This window comes from Nomascus leucogenys, chromosome 8 (genome assembly GCF_006542625.1).
Source record: "Nomascus leucogenys isolate Asia chromosome 8, Asia_NLE_v1, whole genome shotgun sequence".
Classification (NCBI taxonomy): domain Eukaryota; kingdom Metazoa; phylum Chordata; class Mammalia; order Primates; family Hylobatidae; genus Nomascus; species Nomascus leucogenys.
The window spans coordinates 30,343,988-30,368,424 of record NC_044388.1 but is presented as its reverse complement, the minus strand read 5'-3'; the positions used below and the strand labels follow the sequence as shown (position 1 = coordinate 30,368,424).

Here is a 24,437-nt window from a genome sequence, read left to right as displayed (position 1 = left end):
CTCCATTTGGTTTCAGTCAAATGCTAATCAAAACTGAGGTCTCAGAAAAAATAAAGCCTCAAATATTTAATAAGGTTTTAGTTGGAAAATTAAATATCAACATCTTAAACTTTCAAATGGAATAAAATATTCTTACACTGACCAAAAGGAAAAATTTCATTTGCATAAAGCCAGGGAGTTTTTAAAAATCATTTTTAGATTTAATGTATTGTTTCTTAATTTGTTGTTATTTGTGACTGATCACTTTGTTTACTTGTATATTTAGGAGACTACTTAACTCCCTTATCATAAACCTGTAGAGGCATATTATGAAAGTGCTAACCATCATAAGACAGAACTAAATTTCTTCCCTCAAAAGTATTGTGAAAGCATTCTTTCATCAGTAAACTGTTTATATATATAAATTTGTTGAGAGACAAGATTTTAGATTAATTTCCAAAAGTTAAAAGAGGCCTCCATTAAGTCATCTTGCAGTTTTGTTGAAGGTAGATAACTATATTTTTAAGTTAAACTACTCCCAGAATGTGTTCACTGTAGGTGCTAATCTGAAAGGTGTGGATATGGAAGGAAGTCAGATGACAGGAATTAACCTGAGAGTGGCTACCTTAAAAAATGCAAAGTTGAAGAACTGTAACCTCAGAGGAGCAACTCTGGCAGGAACTGATTTAGAGGTGAGTTCACCAACATTTTAAGAATTTTTATTACTCTAGACTTACTAAGCATCTCCTGCAAAATTTATTGAAATCAAAACAAAATAGTTGGCTGGTAAAACTGGATTGGAAGACTCATCTGACATTTAGTCTAAGTTGATTTCATTTCTCTCCTTTTCCTTGAGTTTTTCTCAAGTAAATAAGTTTGATAGATGCGTTATCTAATGTATTGCATTTTCCATAAAATTTAATTCCGAACAGAATTAAATGGGCTAGATTACTTCTTAAACTACTTGAGAAATTTAAATGATATCCAGGTTTGAAATCAGGTTCAGGAAAAGTCTATTTGAAATTGGAACCATATGTTTTTGGTTTTCAGCTTGAGATTATAATTTTGCTTAGTCATCTTTTTCAAAGAATTATATTTGTATGTCTTCTTAATTTGCCAGTTTAGCTAGCCGACTTGATAGCTGTTGATAGGTCTACATCAGCACTATCCAATAGCACTTTGTGCAGGAGGGACATGTTCTATATCTGTGCTGTTCAGTATAGTAGCTACCACCCATATATAGCTATTGAGCACTTGAGATTTGGCTAGTGCAGATGAGAAATTGATTTTTAAGTTTTATTTAATTTTAATTCATTTAAATTTAAGTAGCCACATGTGGCTGGTAGCTATGAAATCTGGTATAAATTGGATAGCAGAGAACGGTATGTCAAAATTTAGCTTGCTGTTAATGTTTTTTCTTAATATTTTTGCCTAGATCTCTTGATAGCTCTCAGTAGCAGAGTAGCAGGCCCCTTTCAACTTCAAGGCAAAAAGAATTGGCCTAACTATAATCCTATCATGAGCACAATTATTTATTATTTGTTACATTGCTTTCACCTAAGATTATATTTTTTTCCTTGGTTTTAGTAATGTGTACTCAGTGTGGCCTAGCAGCAAAAGCCTCCCTTTCTCTAACTGATTACAAAGACTGATCAGGTTGACTATTGAGGGGAGAGTTACTGACATTTGTTCTCCTAACAGGTTACATTTAGTCACCCTTCTCTCTAACCATTGTCCCCTATCATATCCAGGGACTTAACTGGAATCTCTATCTTACCGCTCCGTGATCTCAAGACAAATTAAGAAACAGCTTCAAATTGCGGTGGTTACACTATTCTGTACATCTGTCAAAACTCTTTGTATTATATACATACCTTTGGGGCTTTAAAAAGAAGGGCAGTTCCTTGCTATAAAAATACCAGGGCTAGGGAATGGAAAAATCTATTACACAATTTGATTAAGTAAAATCTTTTCAGATTAAAAAAAAAAATAGTCTTCCCCCCATCTCATTCCTTTTGTTGTTGTTGTTCTTGGATCATAGTAAAATTGTTTTGATAATATTTATTACCTTGGGGCCAGGTGCAGTGGCTCATGCCTGTAACCCCAGCACTTTGGGAGGCCAAGGTGGGCGAATCACTTGAGGTCAGGAGTTTGAGACCAGCCTGGCCAACATGGTGAAACCCCGTCTCTACTAAAAATACAAAAAATTAGCCAGGCATGGTGGTGAGCGCCTATAACCCCAGCTACTCAGGAAGCTGAGGCAGGAGAATCGCTCGAATCCTGGAGGTGGAGGTTGCAGTGAGCCGAGACTGCACTCCAGCCTGGGCAACAAGAGCAAAACTCCGTTTCAAAAAAAAATTGTGTGTGTGTGTGTGTGTGTATTTATTTATTATGTTGGAATCCATTCTGTATTTTAAATCAGTGGTCCCCAACCTTTTTGGCACCAGGGACTGGTTTTGTGGAAGAAAATATTTTCACAGATCAGAGTCAGGGGCTGGTTTTGGGATGATTCAAGTGCGTTACATTTATTGTGCACTTTATTTCTACTAGTATTACATTGTAATATATAATGAAATAATTATATAACTCACCATAATGTAGAATCAGTGGGAGCCCTGAGTTTGTTTTCTTGCAACTAGACAGTCGCATCTGGGGGTGTTGGAGACAGTGACAGATCATCAGGCATTAGATTCTCATAAGGAGTACCCCACCTAGATCCCTCACATGTGCAGTTCACAATAGGGTTCACTCTCCTGTGTGAATCTAATGCCCCTGCTGATCTGACAGGAGGTGGAGCTTAGGCTGTAACTTGAGCCATACAGGGACTGGCTGTAAATACAGATGAAGCTTCATCTACTGGTGACCTCCCGCTGTGTGGCCTGATTCTTAACAGGCCATGGACCAGTATCAGTTTGTGGCCCAGGGGTTGGGGACCCCTGTTTTCAGTGTCTCATTATAAAATATGCAAGAACAAGGACGTGCTTCCTCTTTAACCTTTGTTTATACATATTTATGGTGATCAGCCTGAACATTAACTAGAGGTAACAAATACAGATAGAAGAACATCTTAATTTAGGGTGGTGTATCATCAGTTTTCCGGAAATTAACTGAGTTTTATTCTATAAGAACATTTTCCTAATCTGCCCCAGAGATCGTTTTGAGCAGAAACAGATAAGGCCTGAAATCTCCACATGAATTACCTGAATATTGTTTTCATCTTGCAGAATTGTGATCTGTCTGGGTGTGATCTTCAAGAAGCCAACCTGAGAGGGTCCAACGTGAAGGGAGCTATATTTGAAGAGATGCTGACACCACTACACATGTCACAAAGTGTCAGATGAGAATTTTAGGGGCTGGAGGAAGATGTAAAAGACGAAAATGTTTTCCTTATCACTTTTCTTTCTCCACCCACTCAGTTGTCTAGAAGAAATAACACTGTAAGGAAATTTAAAAAAAAACATTTAGAGGATTATGCTTGTTTTGAGCAGTGCATAAGGGAAAAAACTGACTTTTTTTCCATATTCTGATTTTTAACAGAAAAGCACTCATTTAATAGATGTAGGGAAACTAGATATTGCTGCCTTTTGAACGGGGTAGGGGGGTTTACCTGGTTTTATGACCAGGAATAGTATCTATTATATTTGCTTTTAAATAGGCATGATGTGGAAATACCATCTTGGTTTGAGATGCATTTGAGGATTTTAATTTATGGAAAGCACAACATATGCAATTATATTTATTGAATTCCTAGATGCAGTATGGATATTTAAATTGTTAAAACTTTATGAAAACTTGGAAAAGGTTGTTCAGGTTTATAAATAGCTTTAGTGATGCCTCCCCTCTTTAAATACCTGTCACACCGTATGAATATGGTGAGATCAGACTCCCTAAGACTCTTTTCAGGTTCATTTTTATAATGTTTACTTTTTAGGACAGAACAGTAGCTAAATTAAAGTAATATCCAGTTCTTACTGATTGAGACAGAGTGGAAAGAAAGACATCGTTGTACATCACTGTCATTCCAAAGGTACAGTGGAACTCTGGATGGAGGAATAACTTACCTATCACTACAACACTTATAAATGAGAATGTCTCAGAATTTCATTCTAGGCAAGTTCCACTCAACACCAGACCAAGCAATTCTATCTATTTACACTGTTAGCCTAGTTTTCTCATACAGTCATCACAAGCATAGTAAGATACTTCAAAACCAAAAAAACCAAGGTGCATCATTAATATTCATTTAATTCAAATACCAAATAGTTTACACAGGGCCAGCTTAGAAATAGATACTAAATCCAGAGCTACTGCAATCAAAGCTTATATGAGTGAATATGGTAGAGTTGCCTGCTAAAAGGCAATGTAATATAACTGCAGCTAGAACCCTACAGTGGGGAATGAGGAATTTTAAACACACATTTGATTACAGCCACCAAAAAAATAGATGTAAAGTAAAAATAAAGGCATTTGGCTGGTCCAAGATGTAATATCAATCAGTCAGCACCTGTGATTCTTTTACTTATATTTTTTGTGGTTTTTTTTTTAAAACAAATTTTAGCCCAATTTTCTTGAGTCGTTATGTCTCTGCAGCAGCAGAGGAAGGGCCTGTACCTCCCTACCAATGACCTGGTGTCCTTATTTTCTACCCCAAGAGCAGGGATATTAGCTGTGTCCAAATGGGTTCTGAATTCTACAGACTCATCAACATGAGGCAAGGAATCATTGAAAACCACCTGTGTCTCCTTTGGGAGAATGACATATCTTTAGTATTTACGTAGCTTATTCTTCTATATCTACATATGCAAAGCTTTCCTTAACAGTAAAGGGTACATATGCATAGTGGGAGGAGATCAGACCTTTACAAGTGAAGGAAAGCAACTTCAGAAATGAATTATTTTCTTTGCTTTATTGTTTTTACCAAGACAGAGAAGTATTGTATTGAGAGATAATCTATTTTCATAATCAATATGTGCCTAAATTATATTTAAATCATTTCACTCTGTACTATATTTTCAGGAATTACAGAATGTGTTATTCATTCACTTAAAGGTACCTCTGTAGAAATAACCTAAAACTGCAGAAGGATCTGAAAGATCTAAACATGGTGTGCTTAGAAACTGCAGATTTTAGATCTAATGTATACTGCATTAATAAACGATATAAAGTGTTGAAAAGGAGTTTCTTCTCTTCCTTTTGAAAATCATCACTTTCTGTATTTTGCTTACATTTCTTCAATATGTGTTGACAACCAGCCGTGTGGTTCTGGGTAGCAAAGGAAATACGGTATAACTTAATTTGTTATGGATTAGTCTTTTTGAAAGTACCATTAAAGTAAATTTATTTCTTTAAACATGATTATTTTTATCATTCTTTTTTAAAAATAAACCATGCTAACAACACAAACCTTACGAATTCTGAACAAAAGACTGCCTCCCCAATAATTCATTTAATTTGTTTGTGTTAAATTCATCACTCTTTAGGTGATGAATATTACCAGTTAGCTTTATTAGACTGGATAAATATTATGCCCCAAGACATTTTTTGCCTGATAACTAGGATAGAGAATTTTAAGGAGGGAGGAAACCATTAAAATAGTAAAACTTCCATTAACCCTAGAGATGAAACATGTCTGTACACATAGGTAAAAATACAGTTGTTGGGATGACAGGAAAAAAGTTTTAAATCAAAATTAAACTAGCTGGATTATCTGCATTAATAAAATTTGGTACTCAAGTAATACTATCTATTGTAAGCAGTACTATCTATTGTAGTCTAGTTCTTTCAACTATAGTCTCAAGGAAATTCTAGTAGAAAATGTTGTAAATTCATTATTCTTACGAAGGGTTCAATCATAAATCAAGACTTGGAATATTTTCTCCATTTCATTTTATGACTCTTATGTGTACTGTAAATCTGCCCTATGTCAACTTTAAATCATCTTTAATATGTGGAAAAAAACTTAGAATTGCACTAAGTCCCCAAGGAAGAATTACCTTTAAAATTAAAAGGTTCATTACTACAAAGAAAAGTGGTTACATTATTTCAGTATAAAGCACCTTATCCAAGGATTAATTCTCTGAAACCCTTTTACAGCCTGATTAGACATGTCAGCAGGAGTTAACCTTAAGTGCTTCCTGCTGAGATTTTACATTAGAGCAAGAAAAGATTTTTTTCATCTGTCATTTCAGTGAGATTATGAAATCATCGCTATAATAATTTCGAGGTGTTTTGATGTTGATCAAGCAGTTTTTTCTCTAAAGCCATTCTTTCAAATTTAGAAAAAATATGACAACTATAAAATCCAATTATTTAAACCCAATTTATTATATTTAACTTTTTGGTAAATTGACCTAACCATGGAATCCTTAAATGGTTTTAAGTTTGTCATTCAATATCAAAAACTCATTAATTGCATAGTGGCTTGATAACCTATTTGGTGCTATAGAAAGTAAGACAAAACAAAGTTGACTCTTGCCTTGAGATCTGTGTGACCTAAGACAATGTTAATGGAGACTTTAAGGACAACAGTATATTGGATGAATTCATAGACCATATTTGTGATGGTTAATACTGAATATTATTTTGATTAGATCGAAGCATGCAAAGTATTGATCCTGGGTGTGTCTGTAAAGGTGTCGCCAAAGGAAATTAACATTTGAGTCAGTGGGCTGGGGAAGGCAGACCCACCCTTAATCTGGGTGGGCACCATCTAATCAGCTGCCAGCAAGTATAAAGCAGGCAGAAAAACGTGAAAAGTCTAGATGGGCCTAGCCTCCCAGCCTACATCCTTCTCCTGTGCTGAATGCTTCCTGCCCTCGAACATTGGACTCCAAGTTCTTCAGCTTTGGGACTCAGACTGGCTTTCCTTGCTCCTCAGCTTGCAGACGGCCTACTGTGGGACCTCGGGATCATGTGAGTTAATACTTAATAAACCCTCCTGTATGTGTGTGTGTGTGTGTGTGTATTCTGTCCCTCTAGAGAATGCTGAGTAATACAGTATTGCTGTGTTCATCTTAATAATTTCAAAGCATTTTTCAAATATTTAATCCCAACTGTTAGAAATAACCTACAAGAAATCCAGTGAGGCCTACCTAACCAGAGATAAGTGATTTACCTGACAATATGCATCACAAGTCTTAACTCTCATTTCATTAGTCCTATCCAGAGACCACATTTTCTGCTTAAGCAATACTTAGATGCACATCTCTCAGCAAACACAAATCAATTGGACAATTTAAACTAGCACTATTCAACCATAATGAACTCTTGTTGAAAAACAGTCTGTCCCTACTTGTATATTGTAGTGAGATGAGATTCCACTCTTCATGTCAGAATGGCACTTATATGAGTCAAAGTGTCTAAATGAAATAATTTAAATGGAACAAAGTCAAATACTTATGTTTTATTTTTAAATTATCCTGTATTTGCAGTTATACTTTAAAGTGTACTCCCTTCTGTATCCTATCATGAGGACTGGACAGCCTCCACAGAGATGGCTGGACAAAGCAAGGGAATTTACTTAGGTAAGACACCATTTCTCTTTACTCTGAAATCCCTGCAAATGTAGTTATTCCCGAGGAGACTGTGCAATGACTGATGGGTGTAGCATCCTACATGAGGGGAAATTGCCATTCCCAACTGTAAAATGAACAAATATCCAGTTATTTTTTTTAGCCATCTTATAGCTTAGCTAATATAACAGGATTTACAGCCAATTATACATGAAAGTTTAATTCTGTGTCAGATAAAGCATATCTTTGATGCAGAAATAGAGGCAGCATTAGGCCTTACCTGGTTAAAAGGTTTTTGCTTTCTATTCATTCATTCATTCATTCATTCATTCATTCAAACCTATACTTACTGAATGCTGACTAAATGCCGGGGGGTTATTAAGAGAGATTTAAATAAGATGGGATCTTTGACTATTACAGGTTTCAGCCTAGGGGTAAATTAGGGGAAGACAACCATGTATTCAAATTAATTAAGAGTAATGGTTGTGTGTGTGTGTGTGTGTGTGTATGTGTGTTTTACATGCTTGTCCTGTGTAAATAACATGTCCACAGTTGCACCTCTGGGGTGGAACATCTATAAAATTTAGATAATGATACCCACTTTGCACGGCTATTGTAGTGAGTGCTCTTATACATTTGCTATTTATTAAATAACTATTATTTCTCATCTTTCTGTTCCCATTGCCGGTAACAGTGATTTGCATATTTAACTCAATAAGCATCTACTGACATGAGTTGATCTGTTGATGTAAGTCTGCTCAATATGGTCTTGCTCTCTGTATATGTTTCTTGCCTTTTTGATGCTTTAGAAGGCTTTCAAGGTAAGTCAAGCAGGGAACCTGATGGGTAGATGAGGGAATTTTCAAACACACAACTGTCTGATTTAGGGTCCTACATGAACTTGGTATATAGTGTCACTTATTTATAAATCAGATTTTTAAAATTGGAAGCAACTCTGTGATCATCTAGTCCATCTAGTCTACAACCTTCCTTTTACAAATGAAGAATCCAAGAGCCAGAAGCTCCCAGACATCCTGACTCAATGTCCTATATTTGTTGCATAGCCTCCTTTGTGGAAGTTATGTATGCATTTGACTTCACTTAATCTAAGACATCTATTTTCCTTGAACTCTTGATAGGTCTGCTGGTTTCCTCAAGGGAATCCAATCTAGCTGGATTTTAATCTCTTTGAATTGTGTCCTCAGCTATAAAAGTTTTAGCTGAGGTTTTAATGGCTGCACTTAAGTAAATCTAACAGATGTACCAGGGGGTGTTCCAATTACATACACCATTAAAGGGCTTTATGTGAGGATTTTTAAAAATCACCATTAAAAAAAAAAGCATAGTCCATGTGCAGTATAATTTACCAGCAGGAAAGATTTCAATGTCCTGGAAAAATTCCCTATAAAAAGGAAGATAGGAAAACAGAAAAGTCACAGTACTCAACCTACTTCAAGGGAAGCTTGGGATCTTTTTGGCTCTCTGCCTCTAAACAGGTAAAAGGCTTTGTATTATTTCTAACACGAGTTTCTCTTTTTTAGATTGCATGCTATTGTATGTCTACAGGGCATTTGACAGCCCAAGGGCTAAATCCAGGTGTGACGGTATCTAATGATGTCCTGTCCTTCACTGTCCTTGCCATCACCAGCCACAGAGATCCAGGCTTTGGGGAATCCCACAGCTTATCGACCAGTGTTTGATTTAGTCTTTAGCCTCTTTCCCATCAAGTGAAAATTAACTTGGAGACACATTTCATTAGAAAATTAGAGGCCCCCTTGGCTAGGAAGGCATCTGGTCTGGGACTAACTACTTTGAACAGTGTTGAGTCCTCTCTCCCACAGATGGTTCAGCCAGCAGTAATGCTAGGAAGACTGAAGGATAAATAGAAAAATGTCATTAGTACCATGGGGTAGCCATTTAATGTCAAACAATTTTATATTAGCCAGAGATTCCTAGTAGGAGCTACTTTTCTTAACAGATGGCTCAGTTCTCTTTATCTCAGGAATGAAAGAGTTGAAGACCAATCAACAACAGGGGAAATGTTAAAGCAAAATGATGAACTCGATAAGGGATGAATTATGGGGTTTGGATAACCAAACAATAAAAATAAAAGTATAGACTATTTTAGTACTTAAAAGGTCCTGAACGTGTGAGCTTAAGTACTCATTTTGTCCCCAGTGGCTAAGAAACTCAAGGCAAGCCAGCAGGTGTCTCTGAGTTTCAGTGTCTGTGTGTAAAAACTGACTCTGACTTCGTCTTCTGCAGGGTTAGTGATACAGATGCTAGGTTTTTCACTAAAGAGGTCTTTTAGTTTCTACTCAACCTTGTCTGGATCTAATTTGATTGTGTATTCATGTGCCTTAGAATGGAGCCAGTTCCAAAACTCCTAGCTGGCCTTATTCTGCTGACTTTGTGCGTGGAAGGCTGTTCCAGCCAGCACTGGTCCTATGGACTGCGCCCTGGAGGAAAGAGAGATGCTGAAAATTTGATTGATTCTTTCCAAGAGGTAAGTTTCTCTCACCTTCAAAATAAGACATAGTGATTTGATTCGATTTAACTATATTAAACATTAAGGATAGCCCCAATGGCAATATTCTATGATGTTGCACCCTAGATACTCCAGGTGAGATAAGGCACTTACAGAGTAGAAGTCCCATTCCTACTTTCAGTTCAGACGGGGACTAAACAAAGAGCTGGAAAAATTCCAAAATAATATATTAACAGCAACAAGTGTGAGATAGCACATCATACTCTGAGTGTATGGGATTGCTAAAGGAATTAGAAACAATGGGATAGGGTCAAGGTCTGTATCAGAAGATGATTCTTTGGGATTTGGAAAAAAACATTAGAACTTCGTATTTTTTTTTCTCATTTCATCTTTTAAAAATATCTATGATATTAGATCAGTACATTTTCATAATTTATAAATGAGTATCCTTATCAAGGATGCATGCCCTCTAATTTCTTTTTACTGATGGGGCATTTAAGCAAAGTTGGAGACTGGTAGAATACAGGAATTAGCAAACTCAAGATGATAAAATAATGTAGTAGAAAACATGCTGATTTAATGTCATATAGATTAGATTATAGGACTGGCACCAACACTAACGTGAGGTACTTGCTTTTTTGCTTTTTGGGGTTATTTTCTAAGACAAGGTCTCGCTGTGTTATCTAGGCTGGAATTTAGCGGCACAATCACAGCTCACTGCAGCCTTGACCTCTTGGGCTCAAGTGATCCTCCCACCTCAGCCGTCTGCACAGCTGGGACCACAGGCATGCACTATCACAGCCAACTAATTTTTAAAATTTTTTATAGAGATGGGGTTTCCCTATGTTGCCCAGGCTGGTCTCGAACTCCTGGGCTCAAGGGATCCTCCCATCTTGGCCTCCCAAAGTGCTGGGAGGATTTTTATTTATAAAATATGACCACTCATCAGGGTCATATAAGGAAAGAAGCCATCTATGTTAGCTGATTAACCTGAAAAATAACCTATGGCTGAGAATGGGAAAATTTTTAAATCATTTCATTATCATTGGAAGGAATTATCTATTTTTTGAGAAATAATAAAGATAATTTAGTATTAAAGAAGACCCAGAATCTGAAGCCTCTTCTCTGCAGGTTATACATGAAGCAAATCTCATTGAACTATAACGTATTTAGTAAAACCTAGAAAATAAAAACCAACCCTTTTTACAACTATAAACTCTTGGGGTTTTTTTGCTTTTTCTTTTTTTGGGTATACTGACTCTCATGAGATGCAAAGTGCCTCCCTCTTTTCATCTTTAAGGGGAAAATATGATATCTTCTTGCTGTCTCCATTATCTCCAGATCCCCATGCCATTCTGTAGAAATGTCAGATGGCAGATCTGTGTCCTTAAAGTCCCTATGCTAATCCTGCAACTTTCCTAATCCCCCTCAGCCCCACATCCCCCTTGACCCCACTCTCCACAATTTTTTGGTGGAAATGGAAAACACCATTTCATTTCTTTATCTCCATCTCAAAGCATCACATTCTTTCTTCAGATAGTCAAAGAGGTTGGTCAACTGGCAGAAACACAACACTTCGAATGCACCATGCACCAGCCACGTTCTCCCCTTCGAGACCTGAAAGGAGCTCTGGTAAGTTAAAGTGATCATAACATGATCATAGCACAGAGCTCTAGAGGTGGATAAGCCTTTGGGGATCACTTAGGACAGCTACCTCCCAGCTACTGCGGGGCTTACATTCCTGACTCCTCTGTTACCTCCTGTGGTAGGACTGTGTTTCATGACAACCCCAGTTGGTGGTTAGACAGCACTAGGGGCTGAAACGTTTTTTTGGTTGTTTTTTCTGAAGTTGAATTGAAATCTCTCGGTAGCTTTTATCTGTTAATCCTGGTTCTAGCTTTTGGGATAACCAACAAAACAAATTTCTTCCCACTGCTGCATTTCAGTTCTTTAAGTAAAATCACCAAACCCCCTAGACTACTCCACTCCAGGCTACTCCACAGCCCTCCACCTGATCCTGCAACTGTACTTTATCTTACATGGTTTTCCAGAACCCTGGGGAATATAGACATGACAAACACTGCTGTAGATGGGGTTTTTTTTTTCTCCTTTGGAATGAAAAATGCCAAACTACTAAATTTATAGAGAGTGATGGATTTGATTTCCAGTTTCCTGATAGGACTATAACCACCTCCAAATTCCGCCCCCCAAAATGGAAATACACTAATCATACTAGGTTTTTGATGAAAAAGTATAAAGAATTGAATGTATAAATTGAATCTTTAAAAAAATTATTTGTTGAGACAGGATCTTCTTGCTCTGTTCCCCAGGCTAGAGTGCAATGGTGCAATCATTGCTCACCACAGCCTCAACCTCCCAGGCTCAAGCAATTCTCAAGACTAGAGTAGCCTCCCTAGTAGCTGGTACTATAAGCACTTGCCACCACACCCAGCTGATTTTATTTTTTAATTTTTTGTAGAGACAGGGTCTATGTTGCCCAGGCTGGTCTTGAACTCCCAGCCTCAAGATCCTCCCAAAGTGCTGGGATTAAAGGTGCAAGCCACTGTGCCTGACTTAAGTTGAATCTTGGATTCAATGTTCATATTCTCTGATCTCTATTGTCCACTTATTTGCAGCAATCAGAAGGCATTACACTTAACGATCAGTTATGCCTAAGAGCTGGGAAAGCCCAAATAAATCATATATAAAAATAAGCTGTAATTTTAATTGTCTACAGTGACTTCAACTTAATATACCCACAAAACAAAGAAAAAAGTGGGCAGACATCGTTATTTCCTTTTTCTTTTTTTTTTTTTTTTGAGATGGAGTCTCCCTCTGTTGCCAGGCTGGAGTGCAGTGGCGCAATCCCGGCTCAATGCAACCTCCATATCCTGGGTTCAAGCGATTCTCCTGACTCAGCCTCCTGAGTAGCTGAGATTACCAGGCATACGCCACCACACCGGGCTACTTTTTGTATTTTCAGTAGAGATGGGGTTTCACCATGTTGGCCAGGATGGTCTCGATCCCTTAACCTTGTGATCCGCCCACCTGGGCCTCCCAAAGTGCTGGGATTACAGGCATGAGCCACCACGCCCGGCCTATTTCCTTTCTTTTTCTAATCTTGCTTACTGCATTACAAAAATGGCAAGCAGTGAAATTTGTCAAACATGACATTATGAAGAAATTGAAACAAAGGCTGGTTTAATAGCAAAGTAATTGACCAGACTTTTTTTTCACTTCCTTCCTCACAACTCATCCTGAAACTATTAACATAGATTTTATGTATATTAAGTAGCTTAAAAAGACCCAATCGGCCAGGCACAGTGGCTCATGCCTGTAATCGTAGCACTTTGGGAAGCCGAGGTAAGTGGATCACTTGAGGCCAGGAGTTCAAGACCAGCCTGGCCAACATGGTGAAACCCTGTCTCTACTAAAACTATAAAAATTAGCCAGATGGTGGTGATGCATGCCTGCAATCCCAACTACTAGAGAGGCTGAGGCACGAGAATCATTTGAACCTGGAAGGGGGAGGTTGCCATGAGCTGAGATCACACTACTGTACTCCAGCCTGGGTGAAAGAGCGAGGTTCTGTCTCAAAAAAAAAAAAAAAAAAAAAAAAAACAAAAAAACAACAAACCCAATTTATCATGTCTCCCTAGCACTAACTAGAGTACAAAATCAAACAGACCAATTCCTTCTAGACTGATGTTTTAGAAATTAAAATGTCAAAAATGTAATGAAATTCAGCTGGTAAAGTCAGTCTTGATATATTTGTTATGTATTTTTCAGGAAAGTCTGATTGAAGAGGAAACCGGGCAGAGGAAGATTTAAATCCACTGGGCCAGAAGGAGTGACCGTTACTAACATGACTTAAGTATAATTCTGACATTGAAAATTTATAACCCATTAAATACCTGTAAATGGACTGAATTTCGGAAATCCTTACACCAAGTTGCGCATATGCCATAATAAAGTGCTGTGTTGTGAATGAAGTGGCATACCTGTTAAATCTTTCTCCCACCTCAGAACTCCGGGGGAAGAGGCACTGTAAGCCCACCAAAGGGAGTCCTCCATGTGTGTATACAGGTGGCAGATGGGAGGGCAGATGAGATAAAGTGTCTGTTGTTGACAAAAGGGATCTGAGGCTCTCCAGCACCCATACCCTGCATCTACCCACAAGCAGAACAGCCACATACTGGTCCAGCCAGAAAAAGCTGATTCAGCTCCAGTTTCTATGGGATTATAACTTTATCTTCAACCACACTCTTCAGAAGTTGAGGTGGGGCCATGGCCAAGGCTTTCTCCCACTTGGAAAGAAGCTCCCTCCCTTGATTGTCTCCAAACCCTATGAAAGTTTACTGGAACCCAAGTGAGGCCTGGGGGTAAGGAGAGGGGGCCTCCAAGGACTCCTAGTCCAGTGCTCCTTCTGGTCCCACACAATCTATCCAAGTGGTGCACACTGAGGGTTGGGACTGAGACCTAAAAAATAATAGAGTGTTCATCTGCTTGATCTGTTTGGTTTTCTTTTAAGAAACACAATGGAGTACAGACAGACTGTTGGAGACGGGACTCTATTGCTCCTATGTCCCCTGGTCAGATAGCATTGCCACCATTCTTTCTCCAAAAAGACCAGGGACAGGCTTTGTGCTACATATGTACACAGATATTTTTACTAACCATCATAAGAACCTTGGATTGTAGTTAGTATTGCCTTTGCTTTAAAATGAGGAAACTGGGGCTCAGAGACTTTAAGAGACCCAGCCATGTTTGGTTCCATGTTCACTATTCTAGTATTGCCCTATGATGAGCAGCCAACAGAACTGGACTTTGGAGGCTGGGTTATTTTGTCCATTGGAGCTGAAACAGGAAACTAGGGTTCATAGGTCAATGTAGATTTAGCAATGACTAATCCTCCATAAGGCCCCAGACACTATGACATTGATGTTCTCATTTAGCCACATACTTCCAAGTGGCTATGAGACCACTGGGAAAAAAACAAATTTCAGATAGCTTGCCCAATGTCTCAGTAACAAACTGACCTGTCAAAGATCTAAGCCCTTTTTCCTCTTTTAATCAAATGAACTCGCCTCCCTACCCCCTACCCTGCTCCCTCAAAAAAGGAAAGACTTACGCTAAGAAATTTGAACAGGGGTGAGAAACATCCCGTCAGGGAAAACCGCCTCTTTTTAATACAAATATTTGCTACTGCACAATGACAGATTTCCCAAATACCTCCATTGGAAGAGTCTCTGAAGTGTAATCAAATAATTTCTTCACTCCATCTTTAATAAAGATGCTGATGTGATAAAGGCAATGATGTGATCCACAATCTGCTTTATGAAACAAAAGCAAAACTGCATTATTTCATTAATCAATACATGTGAACAAGATGAGAGGCTTCCATTAGGCAATTACCCAGTGACTATTTTTTTTTAATGAAAACAGTATACAATCTTCACATTACTTAACACATTAACAAAAAGCAACACACCCACTTAATTTACACATCCTGCATGAAGCATCAGATTTCCTTAGCCAAAGTTTGTCTTTGGGACAATTTCTTGAGGGCCAGCTGCAGGCCTCCCTTGAATGGGATAAAAAGATGCTCATCCAACTGCCTGATGCTGATGTTAGAGGCTTTCAGGAGGTACCCTTGATTCTCAAATGGCCCAAATAACTAAGGGGAAGGGGAGAGTGAAAATGGCCACTTTGGAGCTAAGCATGGTGGCTCACACCAGTAGTTCCAGCTACTTAGGAGGCTGAGGCATAAGGATTGCTTGAGCCCAGTCAGAGGCTGCAGTAAGCCATGATTGCAACACTGACTTTAGCCTGGACAACAGAGTGAGACCCCATTTTGAAAATGAAAATGGCTTCCTTATAAAAATCATAAACACTTCACTGAATCTTAAGACTAACTCATCAATGTAGCTTTAAGAAAAAAATCCTAAGCCTTTCATAATAAAGGGTAGGGAAACATATCAAATGATACATTTAATGAGATGAGTTCTCAAATGTATATGGCTTTAAATGATCAAGTAGTAAAAAGAATGGTTCAAAAATAGATCATTTTAGCAAAACTTTTAGAAGTTGCAGTAGCTTACAGATGACTGGAAAAAAGCCAAGAATCACTGCATAAGATAATAGCACTTGGATCTTGACAGAGGAAGACACTTTATAGTATTTCTCTATGGGGATCCTAGAGCCAAATGATTACCCAGATCTGTCAATTTAGTATTTAGGGCCCAAATGCTGTGGTGTTTTCAAGAAGCGTGATTCTTATAAATCATATGAACACAGTGAAGCATTATTGCTTCTAAAAAGCAAAGCACTGGAACACTTTTTTTTTTTGAGATAGGGTTTCTGTCACCCAGGCTTTAGTGCAGTGGCATAATTAAAGCTCACTGCAGCCTTGACCTCCTGGGCTCAAGCGATTCTCCCACCTCAGCCTCCCAAGTAGCTGGGACTACAGGCACGCACCACCATGTCTAGCTAATTTTTTTTTATTTTTTGTAGAGATGGGGCCTCTGTTGCTCCTGCTAGAGTGCAGTAAGATGATCACGGGTCACTGCAGGCTTGACTTCCAGGGCTCAAACAATCCTCCTACCTCAGCCTCCCAAGTAGCTGGGACTACAGACATGCATCACTGTGCCTGGCTAATTTCTTTAAATTTTTTGTGGAAACAGAGTCTTACTCTGTCACTCAGGCTGGAGTGCAGTGGCATGATCAGGGCTTACTGTTGCCTCTACCTCCTGGGCTTAGGCAATCCTCCTGCCTTGGCCTCCCAAAGTGCTGAGATTATAGGCTTGAGCCACAGCTCCTGGACAGAACACTTTCTTGGGGGAAAAATAAAAATCGTAAGCATAAGCTCAGGACTAAACAGTGGTGCTAATACAAGTGTGACTGCCCCTTCCCTCTCTCCAACTTGACCCACCACCAGCAGGGATTTTATGAAACACATCTTAAATACCAGTTTTCCAAAGTCTCATTTCCTTTATGTGGTGGTTTTCCAACCTTGGTCTAGCATTGGAATAACATGGGAGGGACTTTAAAGAAATATAGATGCCTGGATCTTACTCCCCACCCTCAGAAATTCTGATGTAATTGGTCTGGGAATGGCCTCTCCCCAGGTGATACAAACATTCAACCATTTTAGAACCAGTTCCTATCCTTTTCATGTAAGTTATTAGATATCCCCTTTAACCTTTTTATTTATCTCTTTACCTGTCTAAATATCTATGGGAAATGGGAAAGAAACAGAACCTATGTACATTAAATGAATTGCTATCAGAAAATTGTCAGCCTAGATAGAAAAAGAAAATAGAAGGGTGAAAAGAACCAAGTGGTTTGTAATTTTTATTTCTGGGCAAAGATGACTCCAGGACCCCACAGTGCAGGTTTAACCTAACAGGACCTGTAAGGAAACAAGCCAGAAAAATGCTAGGTGTGATGTGTCATGAAGGAGGCATGGATAAGGAAAAACTGCAAAGTTCAGGAATGATTTCATCAACATATGGGCAATAATAAACTAAACACACAATAAACTTTAAAATACATTTCCATTTTTAATTTAAAAAATAAATAACAGCAAATCTGAACAAAATTTTCCTACTTCAATGTACATCTTCCTAACTGTCCATGTGTGAAACCCAGATAGCAACAGAATCATGGCAAAGGCATTTTTGACAAAGTTTAGGTAAACAACTCACAAAATATGGCTAATAGTAGATGAGTTTGGACATCTGATACTGCAGACCAGCCTTGGCTAGATACTAGGCGTCAGAGTGAAATCATGAATTTCCTTTTGTGGATTAGAATTGATGGTCCAACTCTCAACCCACCAAACAGAAACTTACCTTTTCCAATTTAATTGTAAAAGCCAGACATATCACTGAATGAAGGTATCTAAGGAAGTGATATTTATCAACTTCCCAAATGATATAGAGAAGGAAAGCATAATTATTAAAATGAATCTAAAGTCTAGATACAGTGGCCAGGCTGGTGAAGCCTTAGACTACTATGGAAATGACATTGTTTATAAGATGTTGCACAAATTATGGTAATCTGTGTCAATATTTCAATGTGTGCTGGATTATTACTGACATATTCATAATTTTAACGTCCACAAATCTTTTTATCTTAATAGCCAGGGTATAGCAGGGTCAAAGCACCACTTGGGATGATAAATGGGACAAGTATAGTCCACGGACCTCAAAGCCTTTGTACAGAAAACTAGTTTCCTTCATATCCTCCCCCTCTTTTTGTTTACCTAGAATAAAAACAGCTAGGGCTGAAGGAATTCTAAACCTCAGGTAGCTTCAAAATTAAAAAAAAAAAAAAAAGACAGGCCCAGGGACTGACTACAAATTGGCTTGTTAAAAGGTGCACAATCTTTATAGCCTTGTTTTGTGTTGATGGTGGGGCTTTTCTCCCCTTTTCATTATACCTGAGAAGTATGAGAAAGGAAGCCACAAATTTGAAGGGCCTTCTAAATACCTTTCACAAAATGGCGCCATGGGCATGTGGGAACTTTCTGGGGTGCTGAAAACAGTGTATGTCTATATCTTAGAGGCAGGGATGTGGGCAGATAGCTATGTGAAAATTGCCCATCTGCATGGCTAAGATTTGTGCACTTAACTGTACGTGAGTTCCATCTAAATTTTAAAAAAATGCCAGTGATATTGGGGCAACTAGAGGAGAAGGACTCTTCCAGCTTGGAAAGAGTAAACAAAGGTAAGTTGTTGTCTCAAAGCCTGCTTTACATCTTGTTTTACATTATGAATTTGCAGTGTGGCTACAGTTTTTAATGGGTTTCCCTGGCAGGAGAAAATGACTGCAATTCTGGAATCAGAGGGTTAAGGTGGAGGAGGAGGAAGCAACCCATGGCCCAGCAGTCTTCTTTAGGGTTTCATTTTCATCTGGTACCACTCCCTTTCCAATCCTACAGCACACCAGATGAACTGTCTTTGTATACTGGGGCTGTTTCCATTGAACACACTCAACCGCTACATCCCAAGGGGCTAGTACCATGACTGGCATTCCATAAGAACTTGATATATGTTGAATAAAACAATTCTTTAAAAAAAATCTTAAAGCAAGACAAGTCACTAGAACACAGAAAGAGAGGAAATAAAGATTTAAAAACACCTCGAACCATATACTAGTATTCACAAAAGTTGTGACAATTTTAGGGATAATTTCAATGTCTTTCAATACTCCAGAGAGTTCTTAGCAAGAAAAATAAAGACCAATTCTTTCTCTTTTTTCCTCCTTGCTCCTTATCTCTTTATATATAATGGAATCAGGAGGTGTTTCTTTGCAGTCAACCTCTGACTTCAGGACACATTATTTATGAATTCTGTCAAATGTGACTCTTCCTACCCAACAGCTTCCCTAAAAAATGAACCTTCCATCGTCCGCTGTAATCTCTTAGCCACAATACTACCTGGAATCCCTTTTGTTCAGGCAGGAGAGAGCTATTATTTCCATTAAGGTGGAAAGGGAATCATATGGAATATATTCTATTAAAAAGAGAAGGTATCCAGACAGTGATGTATCCTATCTTCCCAGCCTCTGCTCAAAGACCAGGCTGTGGGACTCATTTCTACTGCTCTGGAAGGATAGCCTTGAGGTTTTTTTTTTTTTTTTTTTTTTTTTTTTTTTTTGGTGACCCAGTTTTATATCTTTCTATTTTAATGGCAGCCCAGCAAGTAGAGTGTGGCACACAAATCCCCTCTAGCTGGTCTGCTGGGTGACTCCTCAGAAGTCGTGCCAGGCTCTAGGTAAGCCCCTACATATCCTTTCTGTTGCCTCCTCCTTTCTCTACAGCTTGAGTTCTTTCCATTTAAAATCCTCTTGAGTTCTTATTAAGTTTGTCTCTAGTCATAAATAATCATGTAAAAGACTTCAAAGGAAACCACCATTTGGAGAAGGGCTGTATGTGCAGAACTAACTTGCACTCACATTCCCAACTATCTTGGAAGAAAAAAAAAAGTATCAGTAATGCTCTTAGAGAGTTCCAGTTCCTACTCAGGCCTAGCAGAGAAAAGCAAGGACCATCAGGTGAGTACCTCTTCTTTCCCATATTTCATCTCATTGAAACCTCACAACAACCCATGCAGGAGGCATTATCCCCATTCTGGAAGATGAGAAAATGAAAACTCGGGTAATTTCAAATAATTTGTGTGAGTTTGCAAAGTTAACAGATGTCATAGCTGGGATTTGAAACCAAATGGGTTTAATTCCACCAAATGGGTTTAATTCCAAAGCCCATGATTTTTCCATGCTAGCACACTGCAGGTTTTCCTGGGTGGGGGTAAAGGATCACCTTTTCCACACCCCTTCCAGAATCTGCATACTCATTTCTTAAGTAACGCCCTGGACACATCTGAGAGATTTTTGCTTCCTTGACCCTCTTGATGAACTGGTGTAGTTCTCTCCCGAAAGGGTGGCGGTGAAACAGGAAACAGAGAATCAGGCAGGCAAATACCAGCTCTGGCAGCAGAAATGGAAATCTCTTTCTCTGTTCTCTTCACCTCCTTAGTGGAAAGGACTCTGGGCAAGGTTGTAGGAGAGACTGCCAGCAAGTTTATCCCAGTGCTGACTTTTGCATTCACAGTCAAAAAGCTTTCTGCTTTGCCACAAATATCTAAATAGCATAGAAATATCTGGGACATTTCAAATATTGTTCCAACCCGGGGTAAATATTAAAGAGTCTGTCAGAGTTGTCTTCTAGAGGTTACCTGGGTATAGCCTAATTTAGCAAGCTGGGTTATTAGTAATAATCTGTGGTATAATTTTCTGTGTGTAGCCTCAATTTCCTTATTTACTAAATAAGGGGGCTGGTTGGTTGATCTTTGAGGCTTCAAGCTCCAAACGTCTAAAACTTCATGGGGCTATTTATGTATGTAATATTTGGTCACCTAAATCGCTCCATTTTTTTTCTTCTGAAAGGAGTACTATTAGTACCATTAGCAAGCAATCAAATTAATTCCACAATCAAGAGGAATAAATAATCAAAGAGAAATATTGCACTGTATTCTCCAGGATAAAATCAGGTAGCAGATGGGGCTGCTGAGTCACCCAAATGGGTTCTGGAAAAGAAGCTGCTGAATCCAGACTGGTAAGTCCCTTGTCGCCAGTGATTTGCGCTCAGAGGAGGTAATAGGACAAAAAAAAAAAAAAACGTGCAAAACAAAGAGCTTCAAAGAAGTCCGTAGGGAAGGAGTGACTGTGGTGCAGTGAAGGCCATTAGTCAGGAGTGTGGTGGGAGAGGGAGAGGGCAGCTTTCCTGTGCCACAAGAAGATGGGAGTTGGGTGGATGCAAGAACTCAGGGCTGACGTTTGTGTCCATGGTCTTTCAATGACAGCCACACATACCTGAAAGCAGCCAATCTCCATTAAAAATGTGTGTTCTTTTCCTCAAAGGAGATACAATAGACATCAGAAAGATATGATTATTTCAGCTACCAAAGTGTACTTGATATCCATCTCTTCCAAGATGCAGTATGGGATGGGATCGGTGTGTCCACGTGAGAAAAGTACCTAAGTCTCAAGCACAGCTTTTCATAAGCAAAGCAAAAAATCCTTCCAAGGAGTAGATTACAGGGGTTGCTCCACCATCAAGGTGGAAGAACTTGTCCAGGCTTGTACAGACCACCATGTCTCTGCCGTACAGGCTGACATTTAACAATGGTGAATGCAATCTCTTCTTGGAAAAATTCAGAGGCTGTGACTGATTCTGGAATTCCATGTGGACTGGAAGGGAGGTGCCATGGCCTCAAACTTCTATCAAAGAGAAGCTTTTGGAAGAACATGACCGGTTTGGGGCTGGTAAACATCATCCCAGATCAGGAAATGCAGTCAGCAGGGAGCCCCATGGAATGAGGACACCGGCTGGAGGCCAGTTCTCAGGCAGCAGCTGTCTAAGGCACTCGGTGTTGTAGGGAGGGCAAGATCCTCACTGGGATCCAGGCTCGGAAGTAGAGATGCCAGACTTCCGAGCCTTTGGAGGTGGAGGGGGTGGTGCTTTGGCTTCTCTTCGGACAGGCAGTGGGGGAGCGAGCTGCAGAAGCAGAGACACAAAATTAGAAGCAGTTCTTAGCTTTCTTCCCAATTCTGCCTTCTCCTCCTATTTCTCATATTCTGCTTTAGCTTCTAATTGATCTGAGTTTATCTACACAGGCTTTGCAAAGTGAAATGGAAAACTACACTGACTTGTCCTCCTTGTTTCCCATGAGCTAATCGGACACACACGTGTGCGCACACACACACATTTTCTCTCTCTCTCTCTCTCTCACTGCCATATGCCCAATACTTGGGTTCCTGGCGTATAGACAGGAGGCACTTAAAAGTCATTTGTTGAATGACTGAAGGAAACCCATCTGAGGTCATTCCAGAATGACTGTCCTTTACTCAGAAGAAGTAAACTCTTCAAATGTGAAATAGAGGGCTGGGGGCAGGCAGTGGCTCACACCTGTAATCTCAGCACTTTGGAAGGCTGAGGTGGGGGGATCACTTGAGGCCAGGAGTTTGAGATCAGCCTGGGCAATATGGAGAGACCCCATTTCAACAAAAGATTAAAAAATTAGCCGGGCATGGTGGCACATGCCTGTAGTCCCAGCTAATTGAGAGGCCAAGGTAGGAGAATCACTTGAGCCCAGGAGTTTGAGGCTGCAGTGAGCTATGATCACACTATTGCACTCCAGCCTGGGTGACAGGGCCAGACCCTGCCCCCGCCCCCCTAAAAAGGTGAACTAGAACTCACGGCTTATTTCACGGGTACCCAGGATGAGGTACAGAGAACATCTGCCTCTACCTTCATCATCTGCTTGAATGTCTGTCCTTCTCATTGAAAACTTCTCTATCTCCTGTGGTTTCAGGAATGAGCCAAGAATCGACTGCAGTGACAGTTCTACGGGCAAACCTGCCCACTAAAGAGCCTGGAAAACCTGATGCTGCCTTCCCAGGAGTGGCGTTCCCTGGCCACAGTTGCCAGCTGTGATTTCCCTACCTCAGTGGAGTTCCTCTGGCTGCCCTCATAGGGCTTGCTTTTGGGGGGAGGTGGAGGTGGGACAGGAGTGGCCGCGATTCCATCTGTCTGCAACGATGGGGAGCCTAGAAATGACACAAAGTGCAGGTGGGCAGAGAGAGGCACTGAGCAAGGAAGCTCACGGAAATGTTGCTGGCACTGTAACACCTAAGCCAACCTGGTCAACCAACTGATGAAAGCCACATTCTATGGTTTCTGTGGATAGAATGAAGAAGACTTCTCACCGCACATCACACAGATAATGCCCTCGCCAGAAGTTTCAAGAGCTCCACAAGGTGTTCTGAAGCAAAAACTTTATTTTTTTTATTTTTTTTGAGACGGAGTCTCGCTCTGTCACCCAGGCTGGAGTGCAGTGCCGCGATCTCAGCTCACTGCAAGCTCCACCTCCCAGGTTCATGCCATTCTCCTGCCTCAGCCTCCCGAGTAGCTGGGACTACAGGTGCCCGCCATCACGCCCGGCTAATTTTTTGTACTTTTATTACAGATGGGGTTTCACTGTGGCCAGGATGGTCTCGATCTCCTGACCTCGTGATCCAACCGCCTCAGCCTCCCAAAGTGCTGGGATTACAGGCGTGAGCCACTGCGCCCGGCCAAAACTTTTTTTGTTCAGGGTTTTAGTATTAAGCTGAAGATGAGAACATTTTCTGGAATGTGTGGTATTATTCTGTTCTCTGATATAGCCCAAGTGCTTAGGAAAATATCCACTTCCTCCAGGAAACTGTAACTGATTAACTCTTGGTTGACAATTGTCTCCCATCTGGCTCTGATAGATTTATCCCTCTACCATGCCTCTGGACTATGGGTACTTTGCAATTCTTCTCAAGTGTTGTGCACTGCTGGTTCCCCAAGCCAGACTATAAGCAGTAGATGGAATGGGTCTATTTCTTATCCCTGTTCAGGTCTACCTAACCAATGGTTAGCTTGTAAGTCACTTGTTATCTGTCTAGTCCTAGTGCAGATTTACCTCATTTATACCCTCACAATTATAAAACTGACACTAATGCCCTTTGGATCACTATCCAGAAAAGTTTAATGAGTCCTAGTGGCCTCCTTGCCAAACTCCAGTCTAACTGTATAACACACGAACACGGAATTGAACCAGTTTTACAATGGTCTTACATATGTTGTGGCTGCTTTAGTTACAAACTGCCCAGATGCATAAACATACTCCATTCCCTATTAAAATGACTATAAAGAATACAGGAAAACTTACTTAGGGTCCTGGTGGCTTTGGGAGTGAGTGGAGGTGGGCTCAAGGGTGTTGACTGAGGAGGTGAAGAACCGTGAAATGGTGATAGCCGATTATCCATCAACTGGAGACTCTTTGGCCTTTGTGCTTTTCTGGTTGGGCTCTAGGACCAGAGAGAAAAAGCAAAACATTTTCATGGTGAGGAAGGCTGAGCTCAACAAT

General features: G+C 39.7%; 3 protein-coding genes across 6 annotated transcripts in view; 2 read left to right on the top strand and 1 right to left on the bottom strand.

Moving 5' to 3' along the window:
* The window catches only part of KCTD9 (potassium channel tetramerization domain containing 9), a 32,754-nt gene extending 25,255 nt beyond the window's left edge, over nucleotides 1-7,499 (top strand). For 3 of the 4 annotated variants that reach the window (XM_003272883.4, XM_030816994.1, XM_030816993.1), the window contains 2 exons: nucleotides 538-671; nucleotides 3,204-5,329. In XM_003272883.4, coding sequence (XP_003272931.1) covers nucleotides 538-671; nucleotides 3,204-3,320 — 251 coding nt within the window. In that variant the 3' untranslated portion in view covers nucleotides 3,321-5,329. Of the gene's footprint in view, nucleotides 1-537; nucleotides 672-3,203; nucleotides 5,330-6,856; nucleotides 6,892-7,409 lie in introns of those variants that run through there. The other variant, XM_030816992.1, reaches the window with a different exon arrangement.
* A 650-nt stretch (nucleotides 7,500-8,149) lies between these two features.
* GNRH1 (gonadotropin releasing hormone 1) lies at nucleotides 8,150-13,970 on the top strand. Its single transcript, XM_012508509.2, has 3 exons — nucleotides 8,150-9,996; nucleotides 11,515-11,610; nucleotides 13,768-13,970. Exons 1-3 carry the CDS (start codon nucleotides 9,844-9,846, stop codon nucleotides 13,807-13,809), a joined length of 291 nt encoding a protein of 96 aa, XP_012363963.1. The 5' UTR covers nucleotides 8,150-9,843; the 3' UTR covers nucleotides 13,810-13,970.
* Nucleotides 13,971-17,520: 3,550 nt separating this feature from the next.
* Nucleotides 17,521-24,437, bottom strand: part of DOCK5 (dedicator of cytokinesis 5) — a 234,068-nt gene continuing 227,151 nt past the window's right edge. Inside the window, exons 50-52 of the mRNA XM_030816990.1 lie at nucleotides 24,240-24,378; nucleotides 22,988-23,091; nucleotides 17,521-22,039 (exon numbers count right to left, since the gene is read on the bottom strand). Coding sequence (XP_030672850.1) covers nucleotides 21,935-22,039; nucleotides 22,988-23,091; nucleotides 24,240-24,378 — 348 coding nt within the window. The 3' untranslated portion in view covers nucleotides 17,521-21,934. The remainder of the gene's footprint in view (nucleotides 22,040-22,987; nucleotides 23,092-24,239; nucleotides 24,379-24,437) is intronic.